Source organism: Symphalangus syndactylus, chromosome 9, assembly GCF_028878055.3.
Source record: "Symphalangus syndactylus isolate Jambi chromosome 9, NHGRI_mSymSyn1-v2.1_pri, whole genome shotgun sequence".
Classification (NCBI taxonomy): Eukaryota; Metazoa; Chordata; class Mammalia; order Primates; family Hylobatidae; genus Symphalangus; species Symphalangus syndactylus.
Genome location: NC_072431.2, coordinates 84,937,985 through 84,953,252, shown reverse-complemented (window position 1 = coordinate 84,953,252; position 15,268 = coordinate 84,937,985). Strand labels below are relative to the sequence as shown.

The 15,268-nt window shown below is 42.1% G+C and overlaps 1 protein-coding gene across 1 annotated transcript in view; it reads left to right on the top strand.

Moving 5' to 3' along the window:
- Positions 1 to 15,268, top strand: part of ADCY1 (adenylate cyclase 1) — a 144,036-nt gene that overhangs the window by 26,661 nt on the left and 102,107 nt on the right. Inside the window, exon 3 of the mRNA XM_055293209.2 lies at positions 8,291 to 8,409. Coding sequence (XP_055149184.1) covers positions 8,291 to 8,409 — 119 coding nt within the window. The remainder of the gene's footprint in view (positions 1 to 8,290; positions 8,410 to 15,268) is intronic.

The following is a 15,268-nucleotide window of genomic DNA, read 5'->3' as shown; positions in this document are numbered from 1 at the left end:
AGGGGTTTGCCAGGTAGAGGCAGGGAGGTGGGAACTGGAGGAGGCATTCAGGCAGCAAATTGAGGTGGAGGTGGTCACAGGTATTACTTTTGGTAAGCGTGAGCTCTGCCTTCCTTCTGCTTTTGGAGAGGAAGGGGATATGGGCTGGAAGTGCAGCTCCACTGGGTGGTAAAGACCACTTGGGGGCTTCAGGGTGTTCATGGTCCCCCACAAGGGTCTAGCCTGAGGTCTGTGCCTGTCACAGCTGGAGAGCACAAGGTGAGAGGCATAGGAGGTCACCCTCAGCTTCCTCCTCCGCTGCCCGCACCCTGTCCAGGAAGCCCTGTATCCCTGAGCTCAGCTCCCTCTTCCATCGTATGGAGCTGGCCCCTCCCAGAGCCCTGGCTGTTCCTCAGATGCCATTATTAAATCAGAATTCCAAAAATAATATGCAGCTATTTAAAGCACACACTCAATTTGTTATCCTAACAAGGTAAATGGAACAATTTTGAGTTCTCATCATGTGAAGAAATTTATCAAGAGAAAGAAGACTTCCATTTAAGTGATGCAGTATGGATTTTTAAATGGGGCTGGCCCATGGACAGCACCTTCTCAAACCACTACAGTTGTGATTTATTTTTCATTTTTTAGACGGCTTTATTGAGTTTATATGCCCTAAAGTTCAATTAAATAAACTTTGTCCAATTGAATAAAGTTCATTTAAATGCTTTTTCCTATAGAGTTATTATATGGAATTATACAAGAATCTTAATCTTATTACACATTAATCTCATTTAATACATATGTCAAATGATCTTATTATAGAAAATTAGTATACAACAATCTAAATTTAGGATATTTTTATTATCCCCCAAAGACACCTCATATCCATTAGCAGTCACTCTCCATGTATACCCACACCTGCCCTCCAGCAAGACATAGGCACCCACTAATTTACTTTCTGTCTCCATAGATTTACCTGTTCTGGACATTTCATACAAATGGAATCGTATAATAGGTGATCTTTTGTGACTGGCTCCTTCCACTTAGCATAATGTCTTTGAGGTGCATCCAGATCGTAGCATGTTTTAGTATTTCATTCTTTTTTTATGGGCAAATAATATTCCACTGTATGGATGGATCACATTTTGTTTATCTGTTCACGGTTGATACATATTTGGGTTGTTTCTACTCTGGCTATAATAAGTAATGCTACTATAAAAAATCATGTACAAGTTTTTTGTGTGAACACATTTTCATTTCTTTTGGATAAATACCTAGGAGTAGAATTGCTAGGTCTTGTGGTAACTCTATGGTTAGCATTTTAAGGAGCTGCTAGACTGTTTTCCAAAGCGGCTGCACCATTTTCCATCCCTACCAGGAGTATGCAAAGCCTCTAGTTTCTCCATATTCAGAATCTTTTTTTTGTTTAAATTAAACTTATTTTGAACTACTTGTAGATTCACATTTAGTTGTAAGAAATAACACAGAGAGATCCCATGTGCCCTTTACCCAGCTTCCCCAATGGCAACATCTGCAGAACTGTGGTACAATATCACAACCAGGATATTGACATTGGGACAGCCAAGATATGGAACATCCATCACCCTGAGGATCCCTCATGTTCCCTTTAAATAGCCACATCCACTTCCCTCCACAACACCTTCATTCTTAAGACCTGGGAATCACTAACCTGTTATCCATTTCTATAAATTTGTGATTTCAAAAAATTCATATAAATGGAATCATACAGTATGTAGACATTTGGGATTGGCTTTTTTTTTCACTCAGCATAATTATTTGGAAGTTCATCCATATTGTTGAATATATCAATATTTGTTTCTTTTTATTACTAAGTGGCATTCTATGGTGTGGCTGTATCACAGTTTGTTGAATTGTTGGCCCATTGAAGAATGTCTTGGTAGTTTCCAGTTTTGGCCTGTTAGGAATAAAGCTGCTATGAACATTCATGCACAGGTTTTTGTGTGAACATAGGTACTAATTTTTCTGGCATAAATACCTGAAAGTACAGTTGCTGGGTCATATGGAAGTTGCCTATTTAGTTTACTGAGAAATAGTGAAACTTTCCCAGAATGGTTGTACCATTTATGTACCCAGCAACATATCCATGTCTTTTGCCTACTTTCTGATTGGATTTTTTAAACTGCTGGGCTTTGAGAGTTCTTTATATGTTCTAGATAACAGTACTTTTTGGGATATGTAGTTTGTGAATATTTTCTCAAAACCTATAGTTTATCATTTCATTCTTTTAGCAGAGTCTTTTTGAGAGCAAATATTTTTAATTTTGATAGGTTTAATTCACCAGTTTTTCCTTTTGTACTTTTGGTATCAAGTCTAAAGACTTTTTGCCTATCCCTAGTTCTTATGTGTTTTTCTAAAAGTTTTATCTTTTACATTTAAATCTATAACATATTTTAATTTAATTTTTGCATAAGGTATGAGGTTTAGGTTAAGATTTATTTTTTTGTCTATGAATGTCAAGTTGCTGTAGCATTTGTTGAAAAGACTACCCTTCTTCCATTGAATTACTTTTGAACCTTTGTCAAAAATTTGTTGTGCATATTTGTGTGGTCTATTTGTGGATTCTAGATTCTGTTTTATTGTCTTATGTGTTTATCTGGCAACCAGCATCACACTGTCTGGATTATTGTTGTTTTATAACAAGCCTTGAAATCAGGTAAACTGATTTCTTCTACCTTGTTGTTCTTTTTCAAAATTATGTTAAGTAGTATTATTCCTTTTCCTTTACACTTAAGTGTTAGAATAATTTTGTCATAGGTACTAAAGAATTTGCTGGGATTTTGATAGGATTTATATTAAAACTGTATATCAATTTGGAGAGGGTTGACATCTTTACTAAGTTGAGTCTTCCAATCCATGAACATGGTATGTCTCTCCATTTATTTAGCTCTTCTCTGATCTCTTTAATCAGTCTTTTATGGTTTTTAACATACAAATCCTATACATGTTTTGTTAGATTTACATGTAAGTATTTCATTTTTGAGCAACTGTAAATGGTATTGTATCTTAAATTTCAGTGTCCATGTGTTTATTGCTAGTATATAGAAATGTAATTGACTTTTGTATATTGATCTTGTATCCTGTGACCTTCTAAACTTAATTCTGTTCTAGGAGTCTTTTTGGTACAATTTTCTTTTGTTTCTGCTTTTGTAACATCCATTGTATTTCCCATGTAGACCATCATATTACTTTTATTTCTTTCTTTCCAATCTGTATGCCTTTTCTTTCCTTTTCTCAACTTACTGCACTAATAAGACCTTCCCATGAGATGTTGATTATGAGTAATGGGAGCCAACATCCTTGCCTTGTTCCCAGTGAAAGCATTCAATGTTTGTTAGGTGTAGGCTTTTTCTGAATATTCCTTATCAAGAGGAGGAAATTTTTTTTCTATTTTAATTTTTCTGGAAGTTTTCATCATCAATAGATGTTGAATTTTGTCAAATTCTTTTTTGATTATCAATTGCTATGTGATTTTTTTTTATTCTGTTGACATGGTGTGTTGCACTGATTGATGTTTCAATTTTGAATTAGCATTACATCCCTGGATTAAACCCCATGTGTTTGGGGTATATACTTCTTGTTGCATATCACTGAATTGCTATCTTGTAAAAGATTTTTATATCTATATTTCTAAAGTGCATTTGTAGTTCTTTATTTAGTCATTCTTATGATGGTTGCTTTACAGTCTTTGTTGGTTATTCTGGCATCTCTGTCTTGGTATTGATGTGTGTTGGTTGTCTTTGTTCACTTGATGAGCTTGTTCTAGTTCTTGGTATGATGAGTGATGGTTCACTGGAACCTAGGCATTTGGAATGTTATGTATGAGGCTCTGTATGTTATTTGGACATTTTGTTTTTGGTGATTTTCTGTGACATGACTCTGGCTGGGAAAGAGGGGTTGCTGTCTCTTTACTGCCAGGTGGGGTTAGAAGTTTAGGCTCCACACTGGGCCTCTGTTGACACCATGTGGGGAGGACTCCTTCTTACTGCTGAGCAGGAGTGAGAGTTCTAGTCCCTCATGGTCCCCACTAATAGTACCTGGCTTGGGGGAGGAGAATGAGATCCCCCTGGTTCCCACTGACTCTGCAGAGTTGGGGGATGCTTGTTACCAGCAGGCTTGGCTCACTCTGGGAGTGGGTGGGTTGGTTGGGGGCCCCTTCACAGCCTGGGGTGGAGGTGGAGGTCTGGCCTCTCTACTTGGCCTTTGCTGGTATGGGTGGGGTTGGGGCACAGAGTTTTCAGTGTCTCTGGCCTGGAGTAGGTAAGTTATTGTCTGAAAGTTTTCTTCTTGTGAGGCTGCCCAGTCCTGGGCCTTTGGCTGAAGAGAGCTGCTTTTGTTGTGTTTTCCTTTGGTCTGTGCCCGTTGGTATTGCTGACTTGCCCACTTCTCCAGCACTCAGTCTGGCATATATGAGGCTAAAGAAACCTCAGGAACTCACCTTTATGTCATTTCTTGGTTTCAAGATTTCTGCCTTCTTCCTTCTGACTTTTAGTCTTCCTTGTTTGATGTATAACATCCAGGACTTTCAGCTGTGTTCAGCAGGAGGAATAGGGAAAAATACTTCTCCATCTTCCCAGAAGTAGAGTCTTCACAATTGTCACTGAAATATCTAGTTTTTGTTAAGAGTACATTTAAGTCACATTTTGATAATCAAGATAAATGCGTTAAGATTTTTATATAGCCTTTATAGGACACTGAGGTACTTTGTATGACCCATATTCATATTAGCTTTTATACTTTTGATTTCTGGCTATTTAAATTATTTTGTTGGCTAGAGCTTATTGACATATGATCTGTTCTTGACACTAATGTTTACTGCTGCTTGTGCCTTGAGGGTTTTGAGATTGGATGTGAATTTCACATGGAATCTTTATAATGTGAATGAGCTACTTCGTCTTTTATTTTTTTTTTTTGATCAGAAATGAATGCTTAGTCTTATCAGATGGCTGCTTGCTTCCTGTGGGAAAGGTTTTGTACTTTAGTCTGTGGTTATTAACTTGCATTGGCTTAGGTGCTGCTGCTAATCCAGTGGACGGAGCTAATGCTGAGCCCTTGGTTGGAAATGCAGTTGTCCTTAGGAACGTCGTGTGACAGTGGCTTACAGAAGTAACATAGCTCTTTTTGTCTTACGTATACGTTCCAGGGTAGGCACTTTATGGTGGTGCGGCAGGTGTGATCCACGAAACCCTCAGCAGTCTCCATCTAGCTCGCCACCTGTGTCCCTAGTGTGTTGCCTTCATCCTCCTAAACCAAGATGGTAGGTGGAGATCTGGCTGTTATGACTGTGTTCCCAACAACAGCAGGAGAAGAAGGGAAGAGGGACAAGCTGTTTTGTTTTTTAAATTTTAACCTTCATTTTAGATGGAGGGTACATGTGCAGGTTTGTTACGTGGGTATACTGTGTGATACTCGGGTTTGAGGTACAATTGATCCCGTAACCCAGGTACTAAAGCATAGTACCCAGTGGCTAGTTTTCAACCTTTGCCTCCCTCCGTCCCTCTCTCCTCCTTTTTGGAGTCCCCAGTGTCTGTTCTTCCCATATTTATGTCTATATGTATCCAATGTTTAGCTTCCACTCATAAGTGAGAACATGTGGTATTTGGTTTTCTGTTCCTGTGTTACTTCAGTGGGCTCCAGCCGCATCCATGTTGCTGTAAAGGACATCATTTCATTCTTTTTTATGGCTGCATAGTATTCCATGGTGTATATGTACCACATTTTCTTTATCCAGCCCACCATTGATGGGCACCTGTGTTGATTTCATGCCTTTTATTGTAAATAGTGCTGCGATGTACATACACATGTATGTGCCTTTTTGGTAGAATGATTTATTTTCTTTTGGATATGTACCCAGTAATGGGATTGCTGGATTTGATGGCAGTGTTGTTTTAAGTTCTTTGTGAAATCTTCAAATTACTTTCCACAGTGGCTGAACTAATTTACGTTCCCACCAGCAGTGTATTCCCACCAAATGTTCCCTTTTCTCCGCGGCCTCACCAGCATCTGTTGTTTTTTGAGTTTTTAATAATAGCCATTCTGACTGCTGTGAGATAGTATCTCATGGTGGTTTTGATTTGCATTTCTCTAATGATTAGTGATGATGAGCATTTTTTCATGTTTGTTGGCTCCTTGTATGTCTTCTTTTGAGAAGTGACTGTTCATATCCTTTGCCCAGTTTTTAATGAAGGTTATTTGGTTTTTGCTAGAACAAGCTGTTTTAAGGAACATTTCCAAAGCTTCCACATGACCTTTCAGCTTATGTCTCCTTGGCCACATCTAGCTGCATGGAAGCCTGGAAAATGTGGTCTTTATTCCAGGTAGCCAAGAATCTCAATGAAAATAAGGGGTTCTCTTGTCAGGCCAGCAGTGGAGCAGGGCTACTGGGGACAGCCAGCTGATGGCTGGGTGACTCTGCCACAGCTGGTTCTTGCAGCACCCTATGCCACGGCTGACTTGTCCACGTGAGCTCCAGTCTCCCATGCTGGGGGCTGTGTGCAGGAAGTCAGGATGTGTGCCAGGGGTTTCCCAGCAGTCTTTCTTTCCTTCCTGGGATCAGCATTTGTGGCTCTGGATGCTCCCCCATCACCTGTCACATTTTTGTGATCCTTGCAGTTCAGTATCCTGCATTTTTCAATTCCTCAGAAGGTGGGTGCCAAGGTGGAGGCCACATGGGGGCTGCGGCAGAGCTTCATGGGAGCTACTTGGGGACTATAGTGAGGGCTTGGGTGGGGACTGCAGTGGGGCCCTTGGTGGGGGTGGGTTCTCAGTGTAGACCTTGGCCTTGTTTAGGACACACCTCCAGGCCACAGACTCCGGGGCCAGGACTCAGGCAGCTGAGACATAGACTTAGCCCCACTTGGCATCAGGCAGAGCTGGACCTGGTCTTCCTCCTCCGAAGTTTATGTGGAAGTAACTTACCAGGGGAAACTTCAAGTGTGCCAAATTTGTTCTCCCATTGTAAAATGAGCTGTGCTCATGGAATGCTATCTGCCATGTGGAGCAGAGGGGTGAGGCCCTCATGGCCACTTCCCAGAGATCATCTGGGCTTTCAGGATGTGGGTGACTATTTTCATTGTGGCTGCTCCTATGGCCCCTGAACGTGAAGGTGTCTGGGCACCTGTGCTCCTTCCGAGAAAGTCACACAGGATGGCGGCTGCTCCTGGGTCAGGGATGTAGCCTGTGCAGGAGGGGCTCCCAGGGCTGTGCCCGGCAGGCTTGAGTGGCTGGGGATGGAGAGGAGGTGGAAGCATCTCAGTGCTGGGTGCCTGCGTGGCTCCTGCTGAGGCTCTTTGGAGGGAGGGAATGCTGCTGGCACTAAGAAAGGCAGGCCGCTGCGGAGGGGCTTGGAGCTGGAGGGTGCGGTGGGAGGGATGGAGCTTCTTCCCCTCTCTAGCCTGTTTCCGCGCTTGTCAGTGGGACGTTCTGCCTGATTCTATGTGGGTAGAATATTTTGCTTTTCTTTTCAAAGCAGAATGGGAGGGTCATGGGAAGGACTGAGGGTTGAGGCGGGGACCCTCACACCACATTTCTGGAACATGGTCTCTTAGACACAGGGGTGTGCTCAACAGGTCAAGGGCCAGCTGAGGTTGGGGTCAGGGAACATCCAACTGGAGGATGAGAATCAAAGTCCTACTTACTCCCTCAGTCCAGACAAGGAAACTGAGGCCTAGGAAGGGGAAAGGACTCTCCAGGATGGCATAGTTTGTTTTGAAAAATCCAAACATTTATTCTTTTCTCTTGGGGGAGAAAAGAAAATGCTTGACCTACACAGCTAAGGGAGAAATAAGAAGACAAAGACCAAGAAAGAATGCCACATGGTCCCGTAGCCTGCCTATCTGTGTAAGAACAAGAGGACTCTCTGGGTACCTCAGGAGGACAGCTTGTTTTTTTAAGCCAATGTGAAAGACTCTTTCTGGGGTGTTGTTGGAGCAGTAGGGGGAGGGAGAGAAGCCAGGTTGGGGCCCTGGTGGAGACAGCAGTGTTTTCACAGCTGTAACCCTGCTGTACACTGAAGCACAGGCCGAGACTCAGGAGCGTGTGTGTCCAGGGACTAGCGTGAGGGGCGCTGCAGGGAGGCTGGGGTGTTGGGGAGGCTGTGCCAGCCCTGGCTAGTGCTCCCGGAGGGATTTGCTTGTTCAGTGGCAGTCCAGGCCTGGATGTGGGCCTACCCAGGCTCAGGGGCCAGGCACCCTTACTGGGGAGGGTGAGGTGAGGAGGAGTGGAGGGAGGGGGCCTTGCTGTCTAACCTGGGCCCTTCTCTTCTGTCCAGGAGCGGCTCCTCATGAGCCTCCTGCCCCGGAACGTTGCCATGGAGATGAAAGAGGACTTCCTGAAGCCCCCTGAGAGGATTTTCCACAAGATTTACATCCAGAGGCACGACAATGTGAGGTAGGGCTGGTGCACAGCTGGGAGCCTGGGAAGCTGAGGTGTGAAGGTAATGGTGAAGGTGGGGAGATGATGACAGAAGTGGGGAAGGGATGGATGGAGGTGGGGAAAGAATGGGGATGTGGAGGTAATGAGGAAGGTGGGGAAGTGATGTTGGAAGTGAGGAGGTGATAGGTGGAGGTGAGGAGGTGATAGTGGAGGTGTGGAGGTGAGGAGGTGATAGTGGAGGTGTGGAGGTGAGGAGGTGATAGTGGAGGTGTGGAGGTGAGGAGGTGATAGTGGAGGTGTGGAGGTGGGGAGGTGATGGCGGAGGTGTAGAGGTGATGATGGAGGTGTGGAGGTAATGGTGGAGCTGATGGCGGAGGTGAAGGGGTGATGGTGGAGGTGGGGAGGTGATGATGGAGGTGAGGAGGTGATGGTGGAGGTGGGAAGGTGATGATGGAGACGGGGAGGTGATAGTGGAAGCATGGAGGTGATTTTGGAGGTGAGGAGGTGATAGTGGAGGTGTGGAGGTGATGGTGGAGGTGTGGAGGTGATGGTGGAGGTGGGGAGTTGATAGTGTAAGTGTGGAGGTGATGGTGGAGGTGTGGAGGTGATAATGGAAGTGCGGAGGTGGTGGTGGAGGTGTGGAGGTGATGGCAGAGTTGGAGAAGTGATGATGGAAGTGAGGAGGTGATAGTGGAAGTGTGGGGGTGATGGTGGAGGCGGGGGTGATGGTGGAGGTTAGGAGGTGATGGAGGTGAGGAGGTGATGGAGGTGGTTAGGTGATGGTGGAGGCGGGGAGGTGATAGTGGAAGTATGGAGGTGACGTTGGAGGTGAGGAGGTGATAGTGGAGGTGTTGAGGTGATGGTGGAGGTGTGGAGGTGATGGTGGAGGTGGCGAGGTGATGGTGGAGGTGTGGAGGTGATGGCAGAGTTGGAGAAGTGATAATGGAAGTGAGGAGGTGATAGTGGAGGTGTGGGGGTGATGGTGGAGGTGGGGAGGTGATGGTGGAGGTATGGAGGTGATAGTGGAGGTGCAGAAGTGATATTGGAGGTGTGGAGGTGATGGTGGAGGTGGGAAGGTGATGGTGGAGGTGGGGAGGTGATAATGGAAGTATGGAAGTGATTTTGGAGGTGAGGTGATAGTGGAGGTGTGGAGGTGATGGTGGAGGTGGGGGAGTGATAGTGGAAGTGTGGAGGTGATGGTGGAGGTGTGGAGGTGATGGAAAAGTTGGAGAAGTGATGATGGAAGTGAGGAGGTGATAGTGGAGGTGTGGGGGTGATGGTGGAGGTGGGGAGGTGATGGTGGAGGTGAGTAACTGATGACGGAAGTGAAGAGGTGATGGAGGAGGCGGGGAGGTGATGGTGCAGGTGGGGAGATAGGGGGAGTGTGGACAAAGGGTCTCAGTTGTGAAGGGAGGAGAGGGCAGATGTGGTCAGGAGGTTCAGGTGGACAACTGCCTAGCAGGGAAACAGATCCCACGTGTAGGGGGGTTCTTGGCTTCTTGGGTGATGCATGTTACAGTTATCTTTCCTATTTCTTATTTCAGTATTCTTACACTTCCTCTGTTGACTGGAGAGGGTAAAAAATCTGTCCCTAGAACTGGCTTTGAGCAGTGACATTTTGGGCTCAGAATTTGCCATGTCAGAATAGTAGCTGAGCATTATGCTAGTTGATGCTGGGTCTGGGATATGTGTGCTCTTCTGTCTTCATTTTGTGACAGCCCTAGGAGGCAGGGATTGTTCCCATTTTGTAGGTGAGGAAGCTAAGCCTTCAGAGTGAACCAACTTGCTTTAGACACTCTGAGGTTTGCTTGTTTTTTTTTTTTAAAGATTCTGTTTAAAAGTATTTATTTTATTAAATTGTGGATTCCATTTAAAAATGCTTTTCATGCAAGTATAATGTGCTTAGAATGGTTGAGTGTTGCCTATTTGGGATTAATGCTTTACATAAATATCACTCAGGTAGGAGATGGTGTTTGAGGGACCTGAAACACTTTTCCTTTTCTGCTGTTTTTTGCTGGTTCTTCTGGGTGTTGGTGTCAGGCCTCTCTGCCCATTTGGCCTCTGAAGACACAAAAGGTCAATAGAAACTCTCAGTCTTTCTTAGGTTGAGCACCACAGACTGGGTCCCTGCAAACCAACACTAATTCATTGGAAATGAGTTGAGGTTTGTGGGTCCGTCAGAGTCAGTCGTTCTTCTGTGCCAAGCCAGTATGGCTAATTGCTGTCTGGTTGAGAGCTCAGCAGTCACTGTTCTGAGCACACGTGTTCACTGCCCATTGTCATGCTATTAAGTAAGGACCAGTGTTGTCCTCCTTCTGCAGAGGAGGATGCTTAAGCAGTGTGGGGTGAAGGCCCATGTGGATGGAAAGTAGCTGAAGAGCCAGCATTTGAGCCCAGCATGACTGCAGAATTTATGCTCAGAACCTCTCTGCTAAATACTTGGTTCTGTTTAATATCATCATGCTTCTATGAACTGCTGGCATTGTCACCTCCATTTTATAGATGAGGAAACTTAGGTTCAACAAAGTGAAAGATATGTAGGACTCCCTGGCCAGTGAGTGGCAGGCTGGGATAGGACCTGGGATTAGCTGACACTAATATCTGCCTTGACTGTTCTCATTTCACTCACTGCCTCTTGTTACAAAAGAAGGACATGACACACTGACCCAGTCCCCTGATGAGAAGAACAGACCACCAGAATAATCCTGGGAATACCTTGAGGGGAGCCAGAGCCTCTCCATACTGCAGGAAAGGCATCAAAAGTCAAGAGCCTTTTGACAGCTAGAGCTGGCAGACATCACTGACCCTTTCCCCTGCTCAGCATAGAGTGAACTGATGAAAAATCTCAGCTCTAAGCTTCCCTCTGGGGAGAGAAAGAGTCAGTGTGACCACTGCCCCAACTTTTATGGGGCTGCCCGAAGAACAAGCATCTATCTCTCCCCTGGATCTCTTGATAGGTCTTGTACAGTCTGGCCAGGAGAGAACAGAGGTGGTAGTTTGGTATGATAGATACCATAACTTCCCCCCACCAACCCCTGCTCAGCACAGAATGAACAGACAAAAATAACAGCTACCTGCTTTTCCCTCAGGAGAGAAAGGGTTGGTAAAGCACCAGAATCTGTGGCTGATTGGTGAGAGTCTCCTCCTGTGCAGGACTGGTCCATGAAGATTGGGAGAGGTGCCTGCTTTGTCTAAATCTCAGACACCGACACAGAGAGCTAAGGAAAATTAAGAACCAGGCAAAGATGTTCCAAACAAAGGAATGAGATAAATATACAGAAACTGACTAATGAAACAGAGTTATATAATTTACCTGATAGACAATTTAAAATAACTCCCATAAAGATGCTCATGGAGGGCAAAAGAATAATGCATGAACAAAGTGAGAATTTCAACAAAGAAATTGAAAATATTAACAAGTGCCAGAGAGCATGGAGCTGAAGACCACAATTACTGAACTGAAAAATTCACTGGAAGGATTCAACAGAAGACTAGATCAAGCAGAATAAAAGATCAGTGAACTGGAAGACAAGTCACTGCAGTCACTGGAAATAATTCTGTTAGAGGGGCAAAAGGAAAAAGGAATGGAAAAGACTGAAGAAAGCTTAAGAAAATTATGGGAAATCATTAGTGGACCAATATACACCTTATGGAAGTTACAGAAGAAGAGCGAGCAACAGAACCAGAAAGCTTGTATACACAACACATACACATTATATATATTTCCATCATATATTACATATATGATGTAAAAATATATTATTAAATATGAATATGTATACACACAATGAAAATTCCCAAATCTATTTAAAGAAATGGACATCCAGCTACAAGAAACTGAGATGACACCAAAGATGAATACCCCAAAATTCACACCTAGATACATTTAACCAAATTCTCAAAAGCCAAGGAAAAGGGAGAGTTTTGAAAATAGAAAGGGAAATGATTTGTCACATACAACAGAACCAGCATAAGATAATGGATTTTCCAGCAGAAACCTTGCAGGCCAGAAGGGAGTGGGATGATATGTTTAAAGTGCTGAAAGAAAAAAACTGCTGAGCAAGAATACTATGCCTAGCAAAAGTCTCCTTAAAAACATGAAGGAATAAAGACCTTCCCAGACAATTAAAAGCTGAGGAAGTTCATGACTACTAAACCTGCCTTACAAGCAATGCAAAAAGGAGTTCTTACATTGAAATGAAAAGATGCAAAACAACAACACAATAGCATAAGAAGATACAATACTTATTGGTAAAGATTTATACATCAACAAATACAAAATACTGTATTACTGTAATTGTAGTGCATAAATCACTTTTTATTCTAGCATAAAAGTTAAGAAAACAAAAGTATTAAAAATAAATAATTGGAAAGTATGTTAAAATATGTACTATATGAATAAATATAAACTGTGACAACATAAAATAAATTATGAAGAAGTTAAAGTGTAGAGTTTCTGTATGTGATTGAACTTAAGTTGTTATCAGCTCAAAATGGACAGTTACAGTTTTTATAAGCACCGAGGTAACCACAAAGAAAAAAAATGGCTATAGAAACTACACAAAGGAGAAAGAAAAAGGAATCAAAGCACATCAAAGCAAAAAAATTAACATAACACAAAGGAATTCAGAAAGAGAGGAAAACACAAATAAAGAACTCCGAGACTAATAGAATACATTTAACAAAGTTGCAATAGTAAGCCATTCCCTATCAATACTTAAAGTGTAAATGGATTAAACTCCCCAATCAAAACACATAGCATGGCTGAGTGGATAAAAACAAAACCAAAACCAAGCCTAACTATATGCTGTCTATTTAAGGATGTACATAAACTGACAGTGAAAGGATGGAAAGAGATAGCTCATACAAATGAGACCCCAAATAGAGCAAAGATGGCTATGCTTGTATCAGAAAAAAGGGACTTTAAGTCAAAAACTGCCAAAAGAGACAAGAAGTCTTTATTATGATAAAAGGGTCAGCTCCCAGGAAGATAAAATAATTGTAAATATATATGCATTCAGCATAAAAGCACCTAAGTATATAAAACAAGCATTGACAGAACTGTAAAAAGAAATAGATCACATAACAATAATAATAGGCGACTTCAGTAGTCTATTTTTGATAACAGACAGAGCATCCAGACAAGATCAAAAAGAAAGCAGAGGATTTTAATAACACTATAGACTAAATAGACCTAACGGACATATAGGGGACATTACAAAACTCAAAAAGCAGAATACACATTCTTCTCAAGTGCACATGGATCTTTCTCCAGGAAAGGTCATATGTTAAGTCACAGAACAAGTCGTTACAGTTTCAATAATTATATCAGGTATCTTTTCTGATCACAGAGGGATGAAACTAGAAATTAATAGCAGAAAGAAAACTGAAAAATTCATAAATGTATTGAAATTAAAAACACATTCTTGAACAATTATTGGGTCAAAGAAGAAATCAAAAAGGAAATTAGAAAATACCTCCAGGCTGGGCATGGTGGCTGACACCTGTAATCCCAGCGCTTTGGGAGGCCGGGGTGGGAGGTTTGCTTTAACCCAGGATTTCAAGACTAGCCTAGACAACATAGTAAGACTTCATCTCTAAAAAAAATTTAAAAATTAGCCAGGCATGGTGGCATGTACCTGTAGTCCCAGCTACTCAGGAGGCTGAGGTGGGAGGATTGCCTGTGCCCAGGAGGTAGAGGCTGCAGTGAGCTATGAGCACACCACTCTACTCCAGCAGCCTGGGTGACAGAGAAGGACCCTATCTCAACAAAACAAAACAAACAAACAAAAAAACCTGAAAATACCTTCAGACAAAAGAAAATGAAAACACAACATACCCAAACGTATGAGATGGAACAGAAGCAGTAATAAGAGGGAAGTTCATAGCAATAAGTGCTTACATTAAAAAAGAAAGAAGATCTCAAATTAACAATATTAACTTTGCACCTCAAGAAGCCAAAAAAAGAAGAACATATTAAGCCCAAAGTTATTAGAATGAAGGAAATAACAGAGATGAGAGCAGAAATAAATGAAATACAAAATAAAAAACAATATTAAAAAATCTACAAAACCAAGAGTTGCTTTGTGAAACATTAAATAAGATTTTGACAAGTTCTTAGCTAGATCAATAAAAAGAAGACTCAAATAAAATTGTAAATGAAAGAAGAGATACTATAACTGAGGCCACAAAAATGAAAAAGGATTGTAAGAGACTACTGTGAACACCAACAAACTGTATAACCTAGGAAAATTTGATAAATGTCAAGAAACATACAACCAACCAAGACTAAGTCATTAAGAAGTAGAAAGTTTGAACAGAACTATATATAGTATGGAGATTGAATCAGTTATCAAAACCCAACAAAGAAAAGTCCAGGCCCAGATGGTTTCACTGGTAAATTCTACCAAACATTTGAATAATTAATGGCAGTCCTTCTCCAAGTCTCCAAAATTGAAGAGGAGGGAACACTTTCAAACTATGAAGCCAGCATTGTCCTGATACTAAAGTCAAACAGGAGCACTACAAAAAAAGAAATTATGGACAAATATCCCTGATAAATATAGATTCAGATATCCTCAGCAAGATACTAGCAAATGCATCCAGGATCACATTAAATGCCTCATACACCATGATCAATTGAGATTTATCCCTGGAATGCAAGGATAGTTCAAAATGCAAAAATCAATTAGTGTGATAACAACACGTTAAGAGAATAAGGAATACAAATCATGTGATCATCTCAATAGATGCAGAAAAATATTTGACAGAATTTGACACCCTTTCATGATAAAAATTCTCAACAAATTAGGATAAAAAAACCCATCAACAAAATAAAGGCTGTGTACATGACAAGCCCACAGCTATGGTCATA